The 24,061-nt window shown below is 37.6% G+C and overlaps 2 protein-coding genes across 9 annotated transcripts in view; both read left to right on the plus strand.

Annotated features, from left to right (window-relative positions):
* JAKMIP1 (janus kinase and microtubule interacting protein 1) overlaps nt 1-5,992 on the plus strand; it is a 144,069-nt gene extending 138,077 nt beyond the window's left edge. For all 3 annotated transcript variants that reach the window (XM_077782752.2, XM_085577668.1, XM_077782754.2), the window contains 3 exons: nt 659-724; nt 3,443-3,487; nt 5,851-5,992. In XM_077782752.2, the coding sequence (XP_077638878.1) occupies nt 659-724; nt 3,443-3,487; nt 5,851-5,883 (144 nt within the window). In that variant the 3' untranslated portion in view covers nt 5,884-5,992. The remainder of the gene's footprint in view (nt 1-658; nt 725-3,442; nt 3,488-5,850) is intronic.
* Nucleotides 5,993-7,755: 1,763 nt separating this feature from the next.
* Nucleotides 7,756-24,061, plus strand: part of C4H4orf50 (chromosome 4 C4orf50 homolog) — an 83,931-nt gene continuing 67,625 nt past the window's right edge. For 4 of the 6 annotated variants that reach the window (XR_014954705.1, XM_077782756.2, XM_085577663.1 and 1 more), the window contains exons 1-7: nt 7,756-7,894; nt 12,019-12,157; nt 13,657-14,364; nt 18,094-18,208; nt 18,966-19,090; nt 19,459-21,687; nt 22,430-22,531. Coding sequence is in view for 5 of the 6 variants with exons in the window: in XM_077782756.2 (XP_077638882.2) it covers nt 7,821-7,894; nt 12,019-12,157; nt 13,657-14,364; nt 18,094-18,208; nt 18,966-19,090; nt 19,459-21,687; nt 22,430-22,531 (3,492 nt within the window). In the remaining variant the exon portion in view is untranslated. Of the gene's footprint in view, nt 7,895-10,577; nt 10,710-12,018; nt 12,158-13,656; nt 14,365-18,093; nt 18,209-18,965; nt 19,091-19,458; nt 21,688-22,429; nt 22,532-24,061 lie in introns of those variants that run through there. The other 2 variants (XM_085577666.1, XM_085577667.1) reach the window with 2 other exon arrangements.

Here is a 24,061-nt window from a genome sequence, read left to right on the forward strand (position 1 = left end):
AGCTATGTGATACAGAAAAGAAGAAGATATGTGGACCCAGCAGCAGTCATGTTTTTGAAGAAACTTTGTGAAACTGAACAAGAAAAAATCCTTAAAAATATGGGAGCTACAGTGAAGGAAACATTCCATCTGGCTCTGGTGGGAGGTGACTGATAATAGGACAGAGCTGAGACTCGGGATGGTATCTTTGTGATAAACTGAAAATCTGTGCGTTCTCTTTTTTCTGGTATAGCCTGACTATGGTAGAAGCATGGTTATGTTTTATAGGAAAGGAAAATTAAGGGTTAAAAGGAAATGTTATAGTGTAATCTGATGGCTGTCTAGGTAAGCAGAAAAACTGGCAGTTGCACAGAGAAAGAATTTTGATGCAAAATGGAATTGTTTGCGTGTATATGTTAAAATTATGATTAATGAGTGGTGATGAGTAGACTTCCTGGTAGTAAATGTGACATTCTGAACATGCAGCTTGTTTGAATTGCCATGGTTTAATGGAAATGTGGAAAATTTTGCCATGGAAATGCCTAATATAACTGTAAAGGAAGTGTTACATTAATAATGGGCATTTGTTCTCTTTATTTTCAATCTATTTCTTATCTTTTTGATTCGTATGCTTTTCAACTTAGATATAATAATGTTTATTTTGCTTTTTCTGTTCCAGCGAATTCGAGATCTAGAAGATAAAATAGAACTTCAAAAGAGGCAACTCAAAGAAATTGAGGAAAAGGTAAATTTATGTCTGGGCAGTACCAATGGATTTATTTTTCCATAGAAAATTGTTTTTCTCTGTTGCACTGATGTTAATAGTACTTAACCTAATATCACAAAATCTATTTTAAGACAAGATAAAATTCGAGTTTGAGTCATTGCAGCATGAAATGCAGCTCTGTCCCTAATCTGCTCAAAATTATTTCCTCTACAGGATTTCTGTCAATTACAGGAAGGAATCAAGGAGTCTGGGGAGACTCTAGACTACTAGAAGGAGGATTTGCTGTGGTTTAGATCAAAAAAGAGAAAAGATTTGACTCTGAAAAAATTGGTTAGCTCAGCCCTATTCTTTGGATAGCATAGCTTTGCAAAACTTTCAAGTACAGAAAAATAAAATTAGGGAAGTGCCTGCAAAACACTACAATTAAGGAGTATTTCTTGATTTAATATAGAAAAAGTTAATATAATGGATTTGATTTTAAGAAGAAGCTCTGATCAAGGCTTCAGAGAGCTAATTTGTGTCACTGTGGTTCCCAAGCAAGGGATGTCACAAGGCTCATGGACTGTGGGCTCAGGTTTTTCCCAGGTCTGTGGAATTCAGGCTGCTCTGCAGAGCATGGACTGACAGTGGGCCTTTCTCTAGACAGAGTGTTTTAGTCATGGCACCTTTGCTGAACCAGTGCCTAGATGCCAACAAGAGTCACGTCCCAGGTTCATTTTCTTCAGCATTTATGGGCATGTAATCCTACATAAACCTACTGCTGGGCTGAATGGAGATGTTAGTGGAGTTCTCAGTCACTGTTTCTTTCTCTTACGATGAGAATGGGTAAAAGGGTAAAAGGAAGGCTTTTTTAGGACTCTGGAGGGAGTTGAAAGGGGTCAGTGGGGTTGGCAGAACAGAGGGAGGATTCAGGGAGCAGCTCACTGGGTGCGGAAAATTTCTTCTCACCCTTCTCTTATCTCAGCATCCCTGAATCTGCTTTCAGGATGTGGCAGTCCTCCCAGCTGCACTTCCAGCAACAATTCCAATTCCCTCAGAATCTTCCTTGGCCCCTTCTGCTCCCACAGTAGTTGTCTCCCCTCTGCTGTACCTTGTCCTGCACTTTTCAGAGCGTGATACCCGTCTGGGTTTGTGGAGGAGCAGGAGAGGAGCCTGCAGAAGCTGGGCTGTTGCTGCTGTTGCTGATTATCACTTTACTCACCCTGCAGAGGCGTGGCTGGGGCTGGTCTGTCTGCATCCCTTGGGAGGGCAGTGCTCCATGTTGGCACTGGCAGAAGAACACAGGCACTACTCACCCTAAAAGGGCTCTTTTCACCCTGAAAAGGGCTCTTTTGCTGCCTTTGCCCTCTTCTGCCCCAGACTATATATATACCTGAAGCTGCTCCTACCTAGCAGCCAGTGATGTCTAGCATGCACACTTAACTCCTCAAAGCAGAGAAATGTTGAGGGATAGACAATATTTTTACATAATAATTATTTCAAATATTACTGTTTATCCACCTATTCTAAAAAAATAAACATCTCTAGATGTTGCTATTGCCAAAATGTAAGCCTTTAAGGCATTTCCATTACAGTTTACAGAGCAGGTATAGCCAGACAACACAGACTGATAATTTTGGAAATGGAAAATAGCGTTATCTCTGCTGGTTCATCAGCCGGATGGATGTGGAAAAGCACTGGAAAAGAAAGAGCCTAATCACAAGCTTAGCAGAAAGCTGGTAATGAGTTAAAATGATTAACATCCTCTTTGCTTTAATGTTAATTAGCAAGAGACCTCAAAAAAGCTTCATCCCTTCCTATTGACCTTCAGCTTCTGGATGGGTGGAGGGCTTCCTTCTATCCCAATTACATTTGAATTTTTTTTTTTGACCTGGGATTAAATCCTATTCTGATGGCCCAAAGGAAGATTGTGTTGTTAGGGAAGCAATGAATGATATAATAATAATTTAACCTCATTGTTCTTCTAAAGGTTTAATGTGTTAAAGGGTGCAGATTGACACCTACGTGATCCTGAGTGCAATAATTTCATGTGGAGAGGAATCTTATGCTTTTGAAGGAACAGCAGCATTTGTAGCTGAGCCTGTTGCTGGTGGTAGCTAAGGGCAGTGCACCACTTAGAGTTACTGTGTCATGAGTATGACTTTTCATTTTCCTTTAGGACTGGATTCAATTTTTAAGCTTTGTGTAAAATTCTATCAAATAAGAACATAAATATTACAGTATTTCTGCCCTATAGATTCTTGGGCAAACTGTCCTGTTTCTAGAGGCTACACAGAAGAATGATATAAAATCTCAGTTTTAATATGTGAGTTGATATATTAGGAACAAATGCTGCTTAAACATGCTGTGCTCTTCTTACAGCTGATTCTCTGCTATTTCAGTTGCATTTAGGTTGTGCCCTTGGCTTGGTAGGCCTTGATTCAGGAAAGCTTTAGTGTGTGTAATTATAAGTACTTCTTTAAGTAAATCACAGAATTCACAGGCCTAATATATATGAATCCACAAATTTTGGCATTGTAAAACTCCTCTCAAATATCTTTTACTGCTTTTTAGAATAAGATTGGTATACTGTGTCTTTCTTTCAGATCAACTCAATTATTAATGATGTAAGACTAACTGCTGTAATGTCACTGGATTTCATATGACATATCTTACATCTTCTTTCTTTTCTTTTTTCCTCATTTTCTTTTGATCTTATGTTATAGTTTTTGTTCCTTTTTTTGTTTTTTTCACTAGCATTCATTCTGTGGCCTTGATGACACAACTGAGCCGAGACGTGTGGTTAGTATTCTTTATATTTCTTTGTGCTCAGTTTTTGACTCCTAGATTTTGCCTTGTTTTGGGGATTGTTTGTAAGACCCTGACACCATGAGGAAGGGCATACTGGTTTTACCTGCACAGAGAGGAAGAGACATCTATAAATCCAACTTGGATACTTTCCTTCCTAGATTTCTGCAGGAAGCGATTGGGTTTTCAATGAGAAATGATTTTGTAGTCAAAGATATTGACTGCCGTAACTGCAGTGAGTGCTTTCCATTCTTGCAGAGCAGGTACATTTTGTCTGAAAGTCCAGTTATTGTTGGAGGTTCCTGCCTTCTGTCATGCTGGATGGAGAGGAGGCAAAGAATCAGTTGGCTTAAGTTTTGCTTTCTAAGAAGCCTTGTGAGCATAACCACCCAAGCAAAATAAAGAGTTGATTTCACTTCCTCCAGATCCTTGAGGCCATGAAATAACTCAGGAAATAATAAAAAATTTTCCCTTTTATGAGGCGATTTGAAGGTTGCAATGTCAATGACACAACATGGAAAGGGTGAGGATAAAAAACCTCTGTGCCTCTCCTTGAGGCATTTCCATCACTCACTGTCCTTTCACAGTGTCCTGACCCTTTCAGCTCAGTGCTAAAGGCAGTGAATTTCTTCAGCTGTGGCAGGAGCCACAGTGCCACTGCTTTCCTTTCACAGACAACAAGAGGGAAATGCAATTTAGAAAATCAGTCCCTGGAGCAATGCAAGTTCCACACTGCCTTTCAGGAAGGATGCTAACTCAGCAGCCTCACTGTTTGAGGATTAACCTATGCTTTAAAGCTACTGAATATTATACAGGATTTGTATTGTTACTGTTGTTGGGTTTTTGTTTGGTTTTAACTCAATAATACACAATGCTTTTTACCTTTACAAAATTTATAAATTTTTTCTTCTTTGTAATTTGAATTATCTTCAAGGAATCTTCTCATAGTGGGAGTTCAGTCAACATCTTTGAAACTGCTATCAGTACTGTATGATGAAAAAGAATAATGAGAATATTATGAGCATGAAACATTTATAGCATGAAACAGTATTTTCTACTGCCCAGATCTGAAATACTTTTGAGAATTCAGACCTGTGTTATTATGGGCACTTTCTAGGGTTTATTCTGGTCAAATATGTTCAGTTATCATCTTTCTGTTGATGCTCTTTGGAACTTGCTCTGGGGTCTCACTACAAGCACTGCTGCATATGCTTTTTATTTTTAAATAACATGGTAACAGTTGCAGATGGGTAGAATTTAATTGTTAGGTATTATTTTTTTCTTAAAAGTGCAGGAGCTTTCTTCTGATTGTTAGAAGTTGAAAAGTAGTTGAAATTGAACAAACTTTTTCATTATTTTCTGAAATTTTTGTTTCTTTTATAAAAATTTGAGCATATGCTTATAGAAAGGTGTTTGAAGAAAGGTGGAGCCTTGTAGTAAACTATTCACCTTTCTACATTTTGAAGTGAATTTTTGGAAGAGATCAGATAAGGCAGATGTTTGAAAGACTAATGTTAAAAGAGTCACCAAACTATTGTCTTTGGAGTTTCCTCCAGGTGTTTTATACCAGTCCCAGTTAGAAGTGCTAACATCTGGATGAATATATTTGTTTTTAAATATGTTGAAAAATATACTGGCCAAGTCTAGAGATACTTTATAAACATTCAATAAACAGTGAAATCACCAGCATTTTTAAAATTCCATTTATAATATTTTGACATACTATGCATTCAAGGGATCTATAGATTTCCCTGAAGATATTACCTGATAGTATTCTATGTTCCTCTTGGATTAAAAGAGAAAAAAAAATGCAAAAGAAATTGCAAATGTTAGTAGTCTTCAAAAAATGCATTGTGCTGATATAATGTGCTACTCTTCCTGTTAACAGTAAGTAGTTAAGTAATTAAATTCAAGCTTGGTGACAAGCCTTTTGAGGAGATAACACAGGGGTAATGACTGTGTAGCCACATAACTACTCAGCTTTTGACATTTCTAGGAGTGCACATCACATTGTGGTGCTGGTGTGAAGGGCAATGTTCTTTAATTCATATTGCCAGAGGTGAATCTGTCTCTGATTAATCTAACACAGAAAAGCTAATTTTAAGATACTTAATTATAGCTGGCTTTTCAACACTGTTAAGTATTTCAAGGCAAACCAGGTGATTTACTGATAGTAATTTTGATTCTAGTTATTCTGAAGGTAATATAAAACATTCAGAAAGGTATTGTGCTGCCTGTGAATTTAGGGTTTGATACCAACATGTATTTCTAAAGTAATGTTTTTTATCTAAAGCTCAGCAGATCTCTTCTTTTCTTTGTTGTTTTTGTTTTCTGTCTTGGTTTCGTTTTGTTTACAGGCTATTAAAAGAACCTATGGAGTGAAAAGCTGAGTCCACATGCAAAAATACAGAAAATATTTATTAAGCAGTTTTAAATTGGTGCATTTTTTTCATAAAGCAGTGTGCATAATCCTTGAAGCTGCAAAGTATTTGAACTTAAAATTAGAGACTTTTTTTAAAGATGTAGCTTCAAGCTGGAATTATTTCACAATCAAATAAGGACCAGCACATCATAAACACTGAAAAAAAATTTAAACAGAACTTACACTCTCCCACCAACCAAACAGCAGAAAAAATACAAGTGCAATTACTGGCTGCTATGTGAACTATTATCTACCAAATGTTTTCTTACAGTACTGAGATTTTTGTCTCCATACTGCATGCTTTCAACAAATGTGGTTTGCATTTCCCAAGGAACCCCAGAAACACAGGATCTCCTTTTTAATATCTATATTAAAAAAGCTAAGTGTTTGACATTAAGTTGTCTATAGTAAATAGCTGAAAGGAAGCAAACTGTTCAAAGTTGGAAACAAAAAAGAAGATTTACAACCCTGCAGTGGTCAAATTCATATTAAATTCCTAAACTGGAAATCCTCAGGTGCAGAAAGGAAGGGTTTTGGAGAAAGGCAAGGTGGTAGATTGAAGCATGAAAACTTTAAAGTGGGTGAGAACTGTGTGGGAAATATGATTCTTTGAATGTTTCTTGAAAAGTAAGGCAATGTCTTGTAAAGACAGCATTGGGAAACGGACAGATTCCATGGTAGCCTGAGAGCTCAGGGAAAGAGAATGATGTGCTGTGCTCAGTTATCTCTTCGAGAAGAAAGAAGGACTTGGAGAAATGGGCATGTAGATAAACATGATAAGCAGAGAAATAGTTGAACATGAATATTTGGAAATATGGCATCCTCTCAGGTGAAATAAAAAACCATCTTCATTAGTAAAAATGGCACAACCTCAACCAGCAGAGGTAGATAAACAGTCATTGACCACCTGGACTACAAGAAAAATTTGGGGTGAAGCACACACTGAGAAAATGGAAGTTGCAAAGACCTTTTTAAGAGAATCGTTAGAAAATGAAAAAAAATATTACTGTTTCAAAGAGGGAAAAGCAAATCAATACTTAAGAACTGGAAAGGCAATATGAAGAAATAGATAATTTTAATTATTTCTGAAATGTCGAGGCAAGATGAAAATGTTAAGAGCACAATGTTAGAAGATAACTTTCTCCTCCCTCACATTTTCTTGAAAATCATATTTGTGTAGAAAGCCACAGAGAAACAAGCCTGCTCCCATGGACACACTGAACTCCAACATGAAGTAGCTGGTTACTATAATATATCACATGAAGTAGCAATTATGATTAACAAAAACAACATAAGGCAATGAACAAGTAAGGAAGGACAGAGGAAGCTGTTGAAGGTGCTGGAATCAGCCTCAGAAGCAGCCTGTTTTCTCAGATAATTATCAGGCTCTGAAGAAAAGTACCCTGCACAAAGAATCACTGGACAAGAGCATTTACCTGCAGAAGGAGCTGAGACACTCCTTAATTCAGATTAATTCAGTCACACACAGCAAACTGTGGCTGATGTCAGGGTTGGAATAACCCTGGTAGAAAGCACAATTTACTTTGGAAACAAGGATCATGCAGAAGTCTGGAATCTCAATCCCCAACAGAATATGTTGCTCACAATATATTGTTGAAAAGGAGCAAGTATTTAGAGAATGTGTTTTCAAATAGAAATTTTTCATGTTTTAGTTAAGGCTTTTAGAAGTGATGACAGAATGTAGAAAAGTAAGGCCTTCACTGCAAGAGAGAGTCCTGGCATCACTCAGAAGCAAAGGACCACAGCAGAAGGTAAACAGAGCTTGAGATAATCAAACCTGGTGCCAGTGAAGGAACGAGGATTCACTTGGCAAAGAAACACTTCTCATAGACACAGATTTGCTCATCACTGTTTTGAATATGGAGCTACAAGCACAAACACGCCATGGTCAGAGCACGTGGCTGCCACGATAAGGGCACTGCACGGACAGGAGAGGGTCTTCTTACAAAGCAGAGAAGGTATGAACAGTTTCATCTCCTGATTTTTTTATGTGTTTTGTAATTACATTGTAATTTACGTGTGACAGTTTTCTCAAGAAAACTGGCTGATTGGGCTGATATTTTCCATTACATTTATGATGTTTTTTTCTGCACTGAGCTAGCAGGATTTGTACTTTTGGTAAACGGATCATTGCAATCTTACTATCTGTTGTATATTGGTATTTACTGTAGAGCTGGGAGTGGGTGCTATGTGTTAACACGGTGTTCAGGCTTTGGGAAAGGCTGTCCAGGGAGCTGATAGAATCACCATCCCTGGAAATGTTCAAAGGTGTGGATGTGGCACTTGGAGGACATGGTTTAATGCTGGACCTGGCAGTGTTGGATTAGTGGCTGGTTTTGGTGATCTTGGAAGTTCTTTTCCAATCTTAGTGATTCTATTATTCTGTGATTCCGTCCATACAAGATAGACTTAGTCACAGAATTCAGGCCTGATTTTCCCTTTTTGTGACACAGCTTTCAAATAATCTGTCCCAGCTATATAAGTGGAGAAGGCAACTGTAAGTTTCTTATTTCTTGTTTTAGTTGTAATAGCTTTCCTGGTTTCATACTGCAGTTGCAAATGATATTAATTTGGCTTCCACTGTAAATTATTAATGAGAAAAGTAACAATGTTCACTGTTATTATATATGCATTTTGCAGTGCTGTTCAGGGATAGCCATTGTCACAGAACAGGGTGCCTATTCCATTTACAAATAAGAAGTAAAAACAAAATACTAATGTCTCAAGGAACTCTAAATTGAAGATGATGTTCCATTTGGGAAATTATACCATCCAGGGGAGAGCCATAATTATGTTAACATGTCTCAGGGATGCATGCTCTCTGAGAGGAGACTGGGATTGGTATCACAGAGGTGTGAGCTTTGTTGTCCACATGGGTTTATTCTTTGATGTCTGTCTGCTCTTGAAGCTTTTAAGTATCGTGGCTTCTTAAGGGGCTGAGGAGTGCCTGAATCATTTTAGTTCTAGGTGCTTGTGTGGCTGACATAAGTGAGTTGTGTTGCCAGTGAGTTGATAAAATTGACCAAAATTGTAGCACTTAGTGTAATTTATTGAACTTGTGAATAGCACATAGCAAAACATCAAACCATGAGGTGATAAGGTGGGGTTTTTTTATTATTTTGAACTGATTTTGTGCCATTTTCTACTCATCAGTATCAAAAAAGTTACTTTTATCTTCTTCTTTGCACTGTAGATGCAGCATTTGTCTACCAAAAAAAAAAAAAAAAGTAATTGCATTATTTTGTTGGTAATAAATCCAAACTCTGGTTGAATTCCAGTTACAGATACAATTCCAAATCAATACAAATGTAGCAAAATAATTTCACAGGTGCCAGCTGGTTGAGGTTTAACCCAGCTGAGAGCCAGCACCACTCAGCCTCTCCCTCACTCCCCCCACACCCTCCCTGCACCCCTGGGGAGGAGAATCAGAAAGAAAAGGTAAATCTTTTGGGTTGAGAAGAAGTTTAATAATTGAGACAAAATATTACTACAATAATATGCTGATGCTAATAATTGTAATTATAAAGGGGGAGAGAGAATTTAACAGGACTCAAGACAAGCAAGTGTGCTTTACACTACAGTTTCCTACCACCTGCTGACCAGTGGCCAGCCAGTTCCTGAACAGCAATCAGTCCCTTTCTGGGTAATTCCCTTCAGATAATATAGTGAGCATGAAGCTCTGTGGTGTGGAATATCCCTCTGGACAGTTTGGATCAGCCATCCCAGCTGTGCTCCCTCCCAGCTCCTTGTGCAGCTCCTCACTGGCAGACACGAGCCACTGAAGAGTCCCTGATGTAGGGTGAGCACTACTGAGCAGCCAGAACATCAGAGTGTTATCAACATTATTCCCATCCCAAATCCAAAACACAGTGCTGTGCCAGCTTCTAAGGAGAAAATTATCTCTGACCCAGCAGAAACCAGGGCACAGTTATAAGACTATACTTACTGAAGTGAATTTCTGAAGATTTTTTAGATCTATGATTAAAAGAGGCAGAAGAACCAACCTTAGCTTGCCTTGTCAAGCCCAAATTTGAAAATTTCTTTCAGCTATGTCAGGAGTGAAGTAGATACAAATAAAATACTGCATGTAGAATTCCAAAATACCAATTAAATGTTTTCTCTGAAATAGTCATAGAATGCCTTTTAATAGGAAATATCATTTTTTAGTCTTCTTTATTGAAACAATAATAATGTAATATATTTATCCAAACACACTCAGTTTTATGAACTCTCATGTTTAGTAGAAAATTATTCTCTTTTCAAAACTTTGATGGCAAATTAATTTATTAATTAGTCTAACTAAATCTTTTATGGGGATCTCATGTTGTGAACAGCAACTCCCTTCATACATGTTAATGGGGCTAATGAAATGAGACTTTCTCATAAATAATAAATGTGTTCAGAATCAAGAAGGACTGTTCATTTGATCATCAGAGGCTTAGACTCTGTTACTGCATGCTTAGACTGTAGTACATTGAGAACCTAATTTGTGCTCTTTTTCATCATGGATCCTTCATCTGGAACAGAACAAGAATTTTGTTACTGTATTAGAATGCCTAACAATGAAGGATTTGCTATCCTGAATTTCAGTGTTAAAATTGGTACTTCCTGGGTTTTCCAGGAATTAGAAGATGCAGGCACACCTGATGAAAAAGTAAACACTGCTGGAGAAGAGAATTTGAATCTCAGAATAAAAGAGCTGGAAAAGTCAGAGCAAAAACTGAAAGGTGTTCTAGAGGACTACGTGAAGTCAGATTCCATCCTAAGAAATAGGTAAATGTAAGGGGCGTTTGCATTAAAATGTATTGTTATGTGATAAATGTACTCTTCACTTTGCCCTGTGTACTGCTTGTCAAATGATACATGTAGAACCAGCAAAAAGAAGGACTTCCTGTGTTTTTAGAGTGATAGAGAAGATTCATGTGTATTTTGTATAGCTGTCAGAATAGCAATGCAATAATCACTTTTATAAGAATTATTATTTAAGATCTACAGCATGGTCTAACATATTGTTGCAAATAACCAGGCAGCTTTCTCGGGATGTTTCATTATTAAATATTCATATTATGCAAATTCCATTTGTAAAGTGTATTCCTTTCCTTTTAAATTAAGAGTTAATTTGGAATTTCTTGTTGTAAAAAAAGTTATTTTTTTCAGAAAGCTTTTTCTAATTTGGTGTGTTAATGCTAATCATTACACCAGATGAAGCTGCCATTAAGCATTAATTATACATTTAATTAGAATAATAAGGTTTTGATAGTCAGCAAAAGCACTGTTCTAAAGAATGTAAAAGTTAAAAAGAATAGGAAATATAAATGGCATTAAAACACCTATTTGTATGATTTTTAATTGCTTTGAATTCATCAACGAATTTTGTCAGAAATATTTTAATAATGAACTCTTTTCAAAATAATAATTAATCATTTTTTAAAGATTCTCATATCACACTTCATAATTTTATACTACCATTTGACTAGCAACAGGCAAAGCAAACCTGTATTTTGTTCTGATACATCTTTGAAGACAAAAGTCAATACAATTATGCTCTGTAGGTTTTAGTGCCCACTGAAGGCATGTTGCAAGTAAGATATTTTCACTTCAGCCCCTAAAACATAGGTAGGTTTTTTGTAGGTTCCCCGTAATGTTAATTTTGATGGGAAGCATTTACTGTCATAAAAATTGAGTTCACTGACTGTGAACCTGCCATAATCCTATGATCAGGTACATGCAGAGACTGAAGTGTTGTGGTTGTCTTTATGGTAAGTTGTTACTTTACATAGCATGCTAAACTCCATTGAGCAAAAATCTTGTACACGTGTTTGCTTATGGTATTCTTATTAAATCAGCAGAAAGGTGTTCTCTTTAAAAATTTCAACACTCTCCAGCTTAATGTGCAAACCCCAGTTGACTTGTTAAGAGTTAAGTGTTTGTTATATTAGTGATCAAAAATTTGTTACTATTTTATTTTTGGGAGACAAATACAAAAATAGAGATAACTTGATGCATTGGTTGTGACTGCTTATCCATCTGAAACTGTGCTGTGGTATTTACTTAGCAAAAATGTTCATTCTTGCTATCACAGGATGAAAGAGCTGGAGCTGTCACAGAAAACACTTCTTGTGACGATTGATCAACTTTATGTGAAGCTGGACCAGGTAGAAAATGTCAATCTGCGCATTAAAGGGAAACTGCAAAGCATTCAGGAGGACCTGATCCATTTGGTGAGGGGATATTGTTGCAAATGGCCTAGTTTATTTCCTCTTTGTGATAGTAATTTATAAGTCAAGCTCATCTCCAGTGACCTCTGTTTTTAAGCAATAAATGGCCTTTCTCTTTTTCTACAACCAAAAAAATCAGAAGAATTTTTGGATTTTTTTTCCTCCCAGCTTTCTATTTCTCTGTTATTTTTTTAGCACTGCTGTTATTTCTCTCATTCAGGCCCTTGATCAAATTTATGCTCCCCCTTTTCTTTCTCCCTAGGACCTGCTCAGTGTACTCCTTGTATCAGACTTTATCTTTCTAGCTCCATACAACAGGCATTTTTACCTAGTTTGCTCATTCAGTGGATTCATGAAAATGGAGAAGGAATGAAAGGTTTACAGGAACAGGCTTCAGTGAAATAATATCTTTCAATTGTGTTTACCATTAGATGTCCTTTCATTTTCTCAGCATTTTAGGTCAAAGTAGAATGCTCTAACAGGGCACTAGTATTGTGTGGCAAGATTCACAAGAGTGAAGAATAATCTCTGCTTTTGTAATTAAAAGTGAAACGTATTTTTCAAGACTTGGGAAGCTTAGATATATATTCCCATCAAGAGTTAACAAAACAAAATATTAGCCCACATCTACCTGACTTTTCAGCCTAGTGTTCCTTCTGACCAGTCCTTGCCAGTGAATGCCTAAGACAGGAAAGTGCTGATGATCAAAATGACTGATCTAAAAAAGTCCTTGAAAAAACCAAAGTCATTCCTTCATGTCTCTGTGCCTTCAGTCTTGCTTCAAAGTTGCTGCAATGTCCCTGTGATACTGGTGGCTCTTACTCTGCTCAAAGCAAGGGCAGTACAGGACTCATGAAAGCCTCTTCTGCCTTTCACTGGCATCTTTCACCTCCAAGTCTCTGTGTTCAAACACACCCTAGTGCAAAGGAAAATACCAAAGTCTTTCTCAAACTGTTTCAAAAGGCATCTGTTCATTTCTCCTTTTTCAGGAGTCTCATAAGAGGAGCTGACAGGTGACAGGTATGGTGAAGAGCAAAGGGAAAAGTCCTGGGCTCTGGAAAGTGTGTCCTGTTTTCTATAACAGAACCACAGCTCTTCTGCCTGTAAACCCCAGTGCTGCAGTACTGTCCATGTTAAGGATCTGTTACTGTATAAATCAGAACTGGATATATGAATTACAGTTCTAAGGTTTATTTTGATTTAATATGTACTATAGAACATGCAAAAATGTGTTTTAAAAGTTCCTGTATGTCATGTAGTAGCAGATGTGGACAAGTTTGTTTTGTTTGTTTCCTACTAAGATGTTTCAGTGATGGCTGAAATGACAAAGCAGGTTATTTTTGCTCTAAATGCAGTATTTTACGGGCTTTAAAAAAATCCATTTGAGTCATTCCTGAATTTTCAGAAAACAAGGGCAGAGTTATCACTAAATTAAGAAAAAATATAAGGGAACAAGAGCTTTGATCCTAAGATGTTAACTGTACATCTCACTGAAATTATAGGTTGAAAACCAAAAGAAGTCAGAGAAGAAGCACAAGGAAAAATTGCACTGGCTTCAGGAGCAGCTGAAGACAAAAGAGGATGAAATAAAAAGCCAGTCAGAATATTTTGAGCACTACAAACAAAGGCAGAGGCAACAGACAGCAGTACTGAGGAAAAGGGACTGTTACCTTCAGGGTGAGGTATCTAGGCTGGAAAAGCAAGTCCTGGGTCTTAATGCCCATATTGCTCTTTTGACATCCAAGTTAGAAGAGGGAATGGTGCAGGACCCCCAGCAGAAGCTGCAGTCAGTGTGCAGTGAGACTCAGGTGTGTAAACACACAAGTGGGGAAGAAATGGAATGGAAGACTTGTATTGAAAATGTGGAGGGTGATGTGAAAAACCACCTCAAGGCATTTCAGCAAAATTTGAAGTTCTTGAGGGAAAAAGAAGAGAACACTAGAAGAGACCAGGCAGACCTGCTGACTGAACTGCAGTGCTGTCAGAATTCTGAAGATTTTCTCAGAACAAAATTGGAAGAATCTCAACATCATGTCTATAGTTTAAAATTATCTGAAATCAAACTACAGGAAAAAGTGGAAGAGCTTTTAGATGAAAACAGAACTTTAAAAGATCAAAGTACTGTGAAGTTGAAAAAGAAGAAAGAAAAAGACTCAGAACTTACAAGATTGGTGGATGGGGACAACAGTGTTAACCTGGTAAGTCAACTGGTAAGTAAAAATAATGCAAAATGTAATTAGTTTTTATCTTTGTATCACCCTGGATTATACCTTTTATGAGTGGTACAGTCAAGATGCAAGTGTGAGGCTTTATCCTGACTGATTCTTTTTCTTGGTATTTTTAATTTGTTAGTAATTCCCATGGTCTCTTTCACACCCAGTAGAATCAGTAGTTGGAGCTTCATTGCATCAGAGCTTTTGTTTGGTGCACACTGAGGACACTCAACAAACCCTTTTTCCTTAACCTTTGCAGGGATGTACTCACAGCAAAAGGTCTCAATCTGAATGAGATTGGCACTAAATGTAGAGCCCAGAACTTCTGAGACCTGCCTTGTGAACACCCTTCAGTGGAGGAGGACACATGGTTGAATGAGTTTTTGCATGTTATTCATGCCCAAATACTGGAGCAAAAAGCACTCTTGACAATAAATCTTGTCTCAGATTTTCTGGATGATGGTAAAGGGAAGATGGAGGCAGCATTCATGAGCAGGAACCAGCTGAGATAGTCAGTGGTTTTGTGGCTCTGTAGCTTTGTGATGTGCCCTGAATACACTGAATGGGACTTGTTTGCCTCAAGCACTTCACTCCAGCACTGCATGGGAAAGCTCTGCTCATGCTGTCATGTGGCATTCAGCTTCTGCCAATTCATGTGGCTGACGAGGAACAATTATTTTCACAGAGTGGACTCAAACAAAGTTTTATTCTTCATGCACTGAGGTGCAGGGTATTTTTATTGAGGCTTTAAATAAAAGTGAGATCAGCTATGCCTCACACTCATTTAGATTGTGACCTGATATCCCAAGAACTCTCTTGATTTTAGCTGCAGTTATCCAAGAGGTAATGGGCATGAAAAAACCCTTTCATATTGGAGGTCAGTCAGACTGAGTACTTCCAGAACTGGGAGAAGCTAGAGAGGACCTTGTACCCATAAAGCTAGAGGAAATATAGACTTTTTTTTTTTTTAACCTGGTAGGGGAATGCACTTTTGCAGGCCTGGTGATTTTATGCCATGAGTGATTCTAGAGTCCCAAAGCAGTGAGCTCCAGGAGGTTGTCTCTGTCAGGGAGTGGCGAGATCTTCCTGCAGTAACCAGCAGCAAGTGGGTCACCTCTGAGGAGAGCTCAGAAGCTGCACCTTACCCCACATGTCTCTGGAGCTGCCCCAAGGTGGCAGAAAAACCAACTGCTTACCATGAGCCATTGCTATAATTACTTTTACTGGTGTATTCACTTTTCCTTGGGAATGAAGAATATGGTTTAAAAATATTTTAAGATACTTCTTGAGGGACTTTCACTGAGTTGTAAACAGATATAACAAACAAATACATTATGAGGGTACTGCACAGCTCAAGTCAAGAGATGTGAGAGCTTTCAGAGCTAGAGAAGAAGTAGTGAAGAATTACTATTGGTTTGATAAAACTGAGAAAAGGAGAAAAAAAAATGTCGAGTTATTTAAAGATGGGAAAGCAAGGTACATAACAGAATAATTGCTTGAGACCAATCCAAGAAGTCTTCAAGAAACAGTATTCTTTCTATTTTGTACTATAATAAAAGCCTATTTTTTTTCTCTACATGAAGTTTTCTAACAATTTCTTTTTGAAGTATTAGTTTACATTTCTGGTGTCATAGGAGATTAGAGTCTCAGTTACCCAGTCTTTGGTATAAATGAACAGTCTTTGGTATAAATAAACATTATTTGTGTTTACTTTACTCTGCTGCAGAGTGGGTAATGTTCTTTAAATACTGTGTATAGTATCAGCAGCATCAAATCTTGTGCCTTCTGCATTTCTGGTTTTCTCTTCTTCCTATGTTGGTACTGCAAGTACACTTGCATTTTTCTAGTAGAAAATGACTTGAGATAGCAGGGAAAAAAAATTTCAGTATCTAGGATAAAAGGAGGAGGGAGACATCTGGTGTTTTTTCTGTAAAACTGAAAGGGTTTTCCCTTTATCTAGAGTTCTACCAGCGTGTATTAAAATAGAATTTCTCAGTCTCATCACCTCAATCTTGTAGTATTTAAGCCAAAATAGTTACAAGAAAAATCCTATTTGATCTCACCCTACTTCACCAACAGCTATAGAAATGAGAAATTGTGTGCAATACAAGATCCAGATAGACTGAGCACCAAGAGGTGAACTGCATCTCATGGTGGAGTGTAGTCTCTAAGTAAATCTTGTAGAAAACTTGATTTCCAAACTCAGTATCAGTATCCTATCTGCAATATTTCAGTTGCAGTATATGCAAAAAAAGCATGTTGCATGTGGCTGTGTGTTGACTTAGCAGTTTCCACATGTGAGCATTAGGAACTGTTGAAGGTGAGGGAAATGTATGAAAAAACCAAACAATGCATCTTTCTTCAGCTTCCACATGACAGGTGAGGTCTTGATTTCTTAGTGTGGTGTTCTGCCACCTGAGCCTTGTGTCTTACTAATCATTTTGTGTAACTTTATTTTGGCAGTACCTACATATAAATCAAGATTTGATGACTGTAAAGAAATAGATGAAAAGGTGCAGGAAAGGAATGGCTGTGTTTCAAGGAATTGGAATTAGTTTCAAACTGGTTGTCCAGAGAGGTTTTGGTTGCCCTACCTCTGGGGGTGTTCAAGACCAGGTTGAATGAGGCCTGAGCAAGCCTGGTCTAGTGGAAGGTGTCTCTGCTCATGGCAGGAGGGTTGAAACTAGATGACCTTTAAGATACCTTTCAACCCAAACCATGCTATTGGTTGATACTACTGAGAAAATAAGGGAAGAAATCGTGGAAGTGTTGTGGTTTCCACTTAAGTTGTGCCTCCCAGTCAAGATCTTTTAATAGAGAACAACAATGAGGCAGCTGACTTGGGTAGAAATAAAAATTATTCTCCCTGGTGGTCCTGTGGAAAATCAGCAGCCTTTCCTTACTCACTAGGAACTGAAGACTTGGAAGTCATTGCCTTTCTCATCCATATGTAATTTTAAAATTGCAGGTCAGTGCAAAGGGACCAGATTTTTTTTCTGCTGGTGTTTGATGCCACTGCAGGAAGACAAAAGTGCCTGTATTGGCTTAGTTTCTATGGTGTAGGTGTTGTGGTACTGTCTCAATGATGGTTTGTTGAGACAATAGAATCTGATTTTTTTTGTTCACTGAGAATGAGTGCAGTGCATGTGGAATGTGATCTGCTGTTATCAAGCAATTGGGGTATCTGCTTTGCATTAGGAAGTGTCAAAGTTTTCAAATTCAATCGGTGACTCAAGATAAATGTCAAGAAAAGATTATGAAACATGCAATTAAAGTATCAATGGAAAACCAAAATTTTATTTGGAATGGTTATTCCGCTTTGAGTTCTTCTAATATAGGAACAATTGTCTTTGTAGCTGGGCACTGATCTATTAGTCTTATTTCCTACTTGATTGGACTTTCTTTTATCTTTGTTGATTATCATATCATTTAGTCACTGTTCCACCTGTGATCTGACATACCACATGCTTAGGATTTAGATTTTCTTCATTAATGCTTTGTAAAATATGAAGGGAAAACTAGAGGAAAGTTTATGATTACAACATTTACTGAAAAATGTTGAAATAAAAAGTTGTATGAAACAATAGCATTTCTAATGAAATAATGGGTCTTTTGAATGTAAAATAACAAAGGAAATTTATTTGCCTGTTTTTCATATCACAAACACCATATACATGTGTATAACCTGTGGAATTTTTTCCTTCTCCACCCCCTTTTTCCTTTAAGAATGGGAATCTAATTCAGGATGAAGTTCAGAGTCTGAAATGGAGGGCAGTCTTGGATTCACTCAGAAGCAGACCTACTCAAACTCCAGTTGTATTGCTACATGATAAAGAGTCTGGTATGCAAAGAAATCTGAGGTTTTTCTTTCATTTCTGTGACGTGAAAGTCAAGATGATTTCATTCATGGGATGTGCATGACTTAAAAGGTGTAAACCTGTAAACCCTTTGAAAATCCTCCTAATCTGTAAACTGTATCTGGGGAAGGTGAAATGATAGCTGTTTGCCACTATTCAGATACAAGCTTTCACAAGAAATCCTAGAACTTTCAAGAAACTACAGAGGTGAGGGGGTACTTTGTATGTGTCAGATGAAGTACAGTATTTGGGACTGCCATGCAGCAGACAGATTTGCTCTTCAGACCAAAAACATGAAAGCTATTTTCTTGACAGATTAGATCACGTAAATTCTTCCAACATAAATTAATGGGAATTTTATAGCAAATTTTAGTGTATGTAAATGCAGACCTGCACTGAATAATTTTAACCTGTAAGTTTAATCCCTAGGTTTTCACCTGCCCACTATAATGAAAAGTATTTACATTTCTAAATGCTTTGGGAACTGGAAACCATGAACCCGAAATATGCCTTGTTTTAGACCTTGATATTTGGGGGTTTTATGACGCTCATTTTCGTGTTTAACATCATGCTTGTATCTGTATCAGTGGTGATGTATGCTGCTGGTAGAGAAGGTAATTTTGAGCAAACTCTCACTAAAATATTTTTCTATGCAGAACATCTGCTCAGATGGTTTTGGGTTTGCTTTTTGTGTAGCTATCTGGGAGTGACATTACATTTACCAGTGCTTTACCATAACAGAAACACCAGCCTGTAGTTGTGGTGGACTAAAGCAGATGGAGGAGCTACCAGAAGACCTTGTACCAGTTTTGGAATGCAGTTCCAGTGCTTTTGTGAAATTTACTGGTCTAGCTGAGACTGAGCAGGTGAGAAGAAAAGTTACTGCTCTTCTTGCTATCTTTGTGCACAGGGAGAATGTGAAATTGGAGAGAAAATGAAGAGTTGGTGTATTTAAAGGTGAATATAAAAGTGGCTTTAAATCATATCTACTACAGATGCTTTACAAGGTGAATACAGATGTGCACAAAGACAATGGTTGACTTCCTCATACCTAATTTGTAACATTCCTCTTGTTGCAAGCCTTTAAATTATTTGAAAACCTTTTGTATGGAAATATTTTTTCTCATCATTTTGTAATCAAGTATTTTGTGGGTGAAGGAAAAACCAATTATGATTAGTATGTTACTTAGCATATATTTTTGAGTTTGAAACATTTCTCATTTGTTATCATCAGGTCACCCTTGGACCACAGAGGGCAAATACTCTAGAGGACAATTTCACTTTGCTCAGGTGTATCCCAAGTCATCATGCAGCAGGACTGCTTCCCCCTTGTTCTGAGAAGTTACCCAATGATGAGACAAGTAAGGAAACCAAAGATGAAGGAACTTTTTTTCACTTCAAGGAACACACTATAACTCCACCTGTGAAGACATTCCCTGCTTCTGTGGTTGAAATCTTAATGAGGAAGAAGCTTCAACTGACTTTGTTTGAACTTGGAAGATGTCACATAACAGCTTTTACCACTGAGAAGAAAATGAGGAATTTGAGTTTCTGTGAGACAAATACTAATCTTTGGTTTGATGGTCTTTGCATTGTTGCAAAAGGAGGATTTTATGACAGAGCTACTGAACTTCTTCATGGAGCATTGCCTTCCACAGTAGCTGAAATTTTCAAAATTTTCACATCTCTAGAAAAATGCAACATAGAAAAACACTGGGGAAACAAGCAAATTCTGCCAAGAAGTGTGAGTGAAAACAAATATCTGGATAAAGATGATGATGATGAAAAGTATCACCAAAAAATCTTTACAGGGGGAGCTGAAAGAGAAGAAATACAGAATGACAAAGCCCAACAACAGCAGGTGACCCATCCTCTTGAAGAAAGTTCTAAAGTTTCCTGCAAAACTGAATTATTCAGTCCTGGGAAGCCAGGAGCAGAAGCCAAAGAGAATCTCCACAGCACACAGGGTGCCCAGAGTTTATCTGCTGATTTTAAAGACTTTGAAAAGTGTTTTGAAGGGAGTCCTATACAAATGGAGGAAGAAGAAAATATTGCAGAAAACTGCCTCCCTGATGTGAATAGTAGATGTAATGGAGAAGACATAATTGAAATGGAAGAGAAGGGAAAGCAGGCTCAGAAACCAACTCACCAAGCAAGACCCTCCAGCAATGTTGACCTGAAAAAAAGGAAAGACCAGACCTTGAAACTACGTGAACCAAATAAGAATTTCTCATGTCAAAAAATAGCTGCTAAAAATGTGCAACATGAATACTCTCAGAATTTTTTTTCATCAGATGAAGAGAGATATCCACTAAACTTCCTGTTTCCTCTGCAAGAGAGGTCTGTGTGCTTAAGTAAACTTTTCCAGCCAGGGACCAATCTTTATAAGTGTTTCTGTCATCTGTCAACCTGGGAAGCTGAAAATGAATGTAATGTGAGAATATCTGTACTGGAAGAAGCAGTGGCTGTGTGTTCTCAGAGGATATTTCTGCTGATGCAAGAGAATGAAAATTACTCCAAAAAAGTCTGTACATTACAACAGGAGAATGACAGATATGCTCAGATGATGTGTGCCCTGGAAGAGGAGATGGATGCATATTTTCAATATGTTTTAACAGCAGATGAAGCTAACATTGCTTCATTCCAAAACTTACTTAATGAGAAAGAAGTTGCTGGTGGATGTTATAGTAACTTTCCAGAAGAAAGCACCATGACCCCAGGAACATTTTCAGTTGCATTTTTTTCTAAGAATCCCTCATATGTTGAAGAGAAAACCAGGAATTCTGAAAAAGACTCATGGACAATTGCATCAAATAAATTTCACGGGAGTGTTCTATCTCTGAATGAAAGGAAAATGAGGTACTTCCAGCTGCTTTCTGTCCTGAAAGAAGAAAGAAGCAGATGTTTCAAAGAAATGGCTAAATTATTACAAGACAAGGAGAACTATGTAGCAAAATACAATGAATTAATACAAGAGAGAAAGAGAAATTTGCAAAGAATAGCTCTTTCTGAAGGTGAAAAAGAAACTTTGTTGGGACATTTGGCAGAGATAAAGTGTGAGCAAGACAAATACAGGACATTAGTTTCAGAACTCCAAGACTGCAAAACTAGCTGTTATCAAACCATTTCTGACTTACAGGAGGAAAAACGTGTACTGCAAAGAGAGATAGACAGAATCAAGCAAGAAACTTCAAAACAGCTCGATGAGTTTCAGAAAATAAAAGCAAACTTTATTTTAGAAAATAAAAATTTAAAAGAATTAATATCTTCTTTGGGTTTCACCTGTGAAGAGCTGAGAAAAGAGAAAAGTATAGGAACAAAGAAAAATATAGTAAAACTAAAAGAAGAAAGTCAACAACCTGGTCTTAAGCCACAGAAAGTTGAGACAGCATGTAGTGTAACGCAAACTGAAGAACAGGGAGTTCTGGCTGTAGAGCCTTCAGATTATTCCCCTGGGAAAAAGGTAAACAATAACAGTAAGGAATGTTATCAAGCAGGCTCTTCAAAAGAAAGGGAGATACAAATGTCATTTGGAGGGCAAAGCTGAGTGATGGAGGAAACTGTAACCTCTAACATGAGCCGAGGTGCTCAAGTTAACTTTGAAATAGAAGGCAAAATGCCAGATTGGGGTTTGGGGTTTTTTTGGAATGTTGTATTAGAGAATGTTAAAGTGATGCAGCAAGCTACAAAGTTAAAAATAATACTTAAAAGACTGCACTGTTCAGGCTTTTAAAAAATTACTTATGTTATTGCAAGAGTAAAAGCTTTTACAAGAAGCTTTTATTCTACCACAAGTTCTCCTAACGGAAACTTTTTCTAATGGTGAAAATGTCATGTTTTGGTGAAAAGTGTGCACATGATAATTTTATTTTGATTTGGTCTAATTTTTTAATTGTTTTGATGTATATGAAGCATATCTCTAAAGACAGGATCTTTATTCATGGTGGATTTCTTATCTATGTTTTTCCTCTCTACTCATGTATCTTACACCACGTTGAATTTCTATGTGGTCATTTCTATGTACTTATAAATGCAGAATTACTACTTCACTTGAGAATAGTCAACAGGGAAATATTTATATGTAATACCTTGATTTTATGCAATTTTTTGTAGTAGTTTAGGAGGAAACCATCTATTGTTCTGTAAATGACTGTGTGCCATTTGCTATAGGTGAGAGGAGTCACCATGTCTTTTTATGTGTCCAGGGAAGCATGTTTGAAAGCTACAGTATGATGAAAGAGCGAGTCAGAAAGGTGGAAGAGGAACTAAAAATACAGCAAAAGGAATTAGAAAAATCAAAAAAAGAGGTAACTTTCTACTCTGATGTACTTCTGAGGACCAAATTTGTTTTTTTCTTATGTTTTCTTGAATGGCTGTCTTCTTTCTGTCAGGCTCTAACACTTTCACAAAACAGGAAAGTCTCTGATCTGCAGAGCCAACACGTTTCTCTGATCTTTGAGTGATGAATGGCACAGTCACTCTTGGTTGGCCAGAACATCAAGGGAAGCTGTAATCCTGCAGCACTCTTTGGCAGGGGCTGAGTGCCCTGATGAACGCACACACAACAGCCTGCCTGCTCTGGCCATCTCTGGGCAGCTGCTTCCCTGCACATCACTGGGAATGATGGAGAAGGAGAAGGTAGTGGAAGCACTGAGGGTTACTGCAAACCTGAATTGGAAGTAGGTTTTGAGTGAGAAGCCAGCTCATGTGCAGCCTGGCACTGTCAGGGGTTTGCTGCATCCAGAGGCATTGCCAGGCGTGCTGCCCCTTCTCTCCACAGCTGTGTAGCAAACACCAAGTCCAGCAACACCTTCTTGGAGACTTCCAAGTGTGGAGGGGGAGTTGTGTGTCTGTGTGAAGTACATCTGCACCTTTGACACCATCTGAGGAAGCTTTCAGTATTGTGCCTTTCCAAATGCATTAGATATTCACATTCCTATTTTTATTAGTCAGTCTCCACTCCATGCACATCTAAGCAGAATTTGTTGGTTTTTGTGGCAGGAATATATTTATGGGGTTGTAACAGGCATCACTCACACACCCTGTGGAGAAACTATGGCAGCAACAGGTGTGTTGAGTATGTAAAAGAAAAATGGCAATAAGGCTTTTGTGGTGGTTGTTTGACATTATTGTCCTTTGAAAGCTGCTTTATAAGACTGCCCAGCTTTCAAGTGCACAGCAGGAATGAAGGGATAGATTTAGATGACTGTTGGATGGTTAGACAAGGACTTTTGACCTTGTATTTTGAACATAAAGAGACAGGGTTTTTTTATTTCTTTTGTAAAATCTGATTAACTTGGGTCCTTCTTATCCTTTTATTTGTTATAAGGAAGTTGTGTGTTAAAATACTTTTCTCAGTTTACTTAAAATAATGTGAAACCTTTGCTTCCAGAAGGCAGAAAAAACGATATATCATAGGAAGGAAAGAGGTTGCTGTCAGGCAACCAGCTGAGCTGTTGAGGAACTTCTTTGTGGTTTTTGGTTTGGATTTGTTCTTGTTTTCAAAACTACAATTAATGTGTGTAAGTGGAATAAAGGCAGAGTAGAAAAAAATTAAAAGTTGAGCATGTGGAGGGCTTTTTTCCTCCTTCTTTGCATTCTTCCTTTTTGACATTTTTGTTTTGATTCTTATACTGAATTAAACACTGCATTGTGCCAGCTACTAAGGAGAAAATTAACTCTGTCCCAATTGAAACCAGGGCACATTCTTCAAGAAAACCTTTCCCCCCTGCCCAGCTAATAAAAAACTTGTTTTCACGTTGCTCTGAGGGCTTTCAATGATGTAACCTTTGAAATCATGTGTGCATACCCCACTGCTTCTTTAAACTTTATTCCAA

Source organism: Lonchura striata, chromosome 4 (assembly GCF_050655825.1).
Source record: "Lonchura striata isolate lonStrDom1 chromosome 4, ASM5065582v1, whole genome shotgun sequence".
Classification (NCBI taxonomy): domain Eukaryota; kingdom Metazoa; phylum Chordata; class Aves; order Passeriformes; family Estrildidae; genus Lonchura; species Lonchura striata.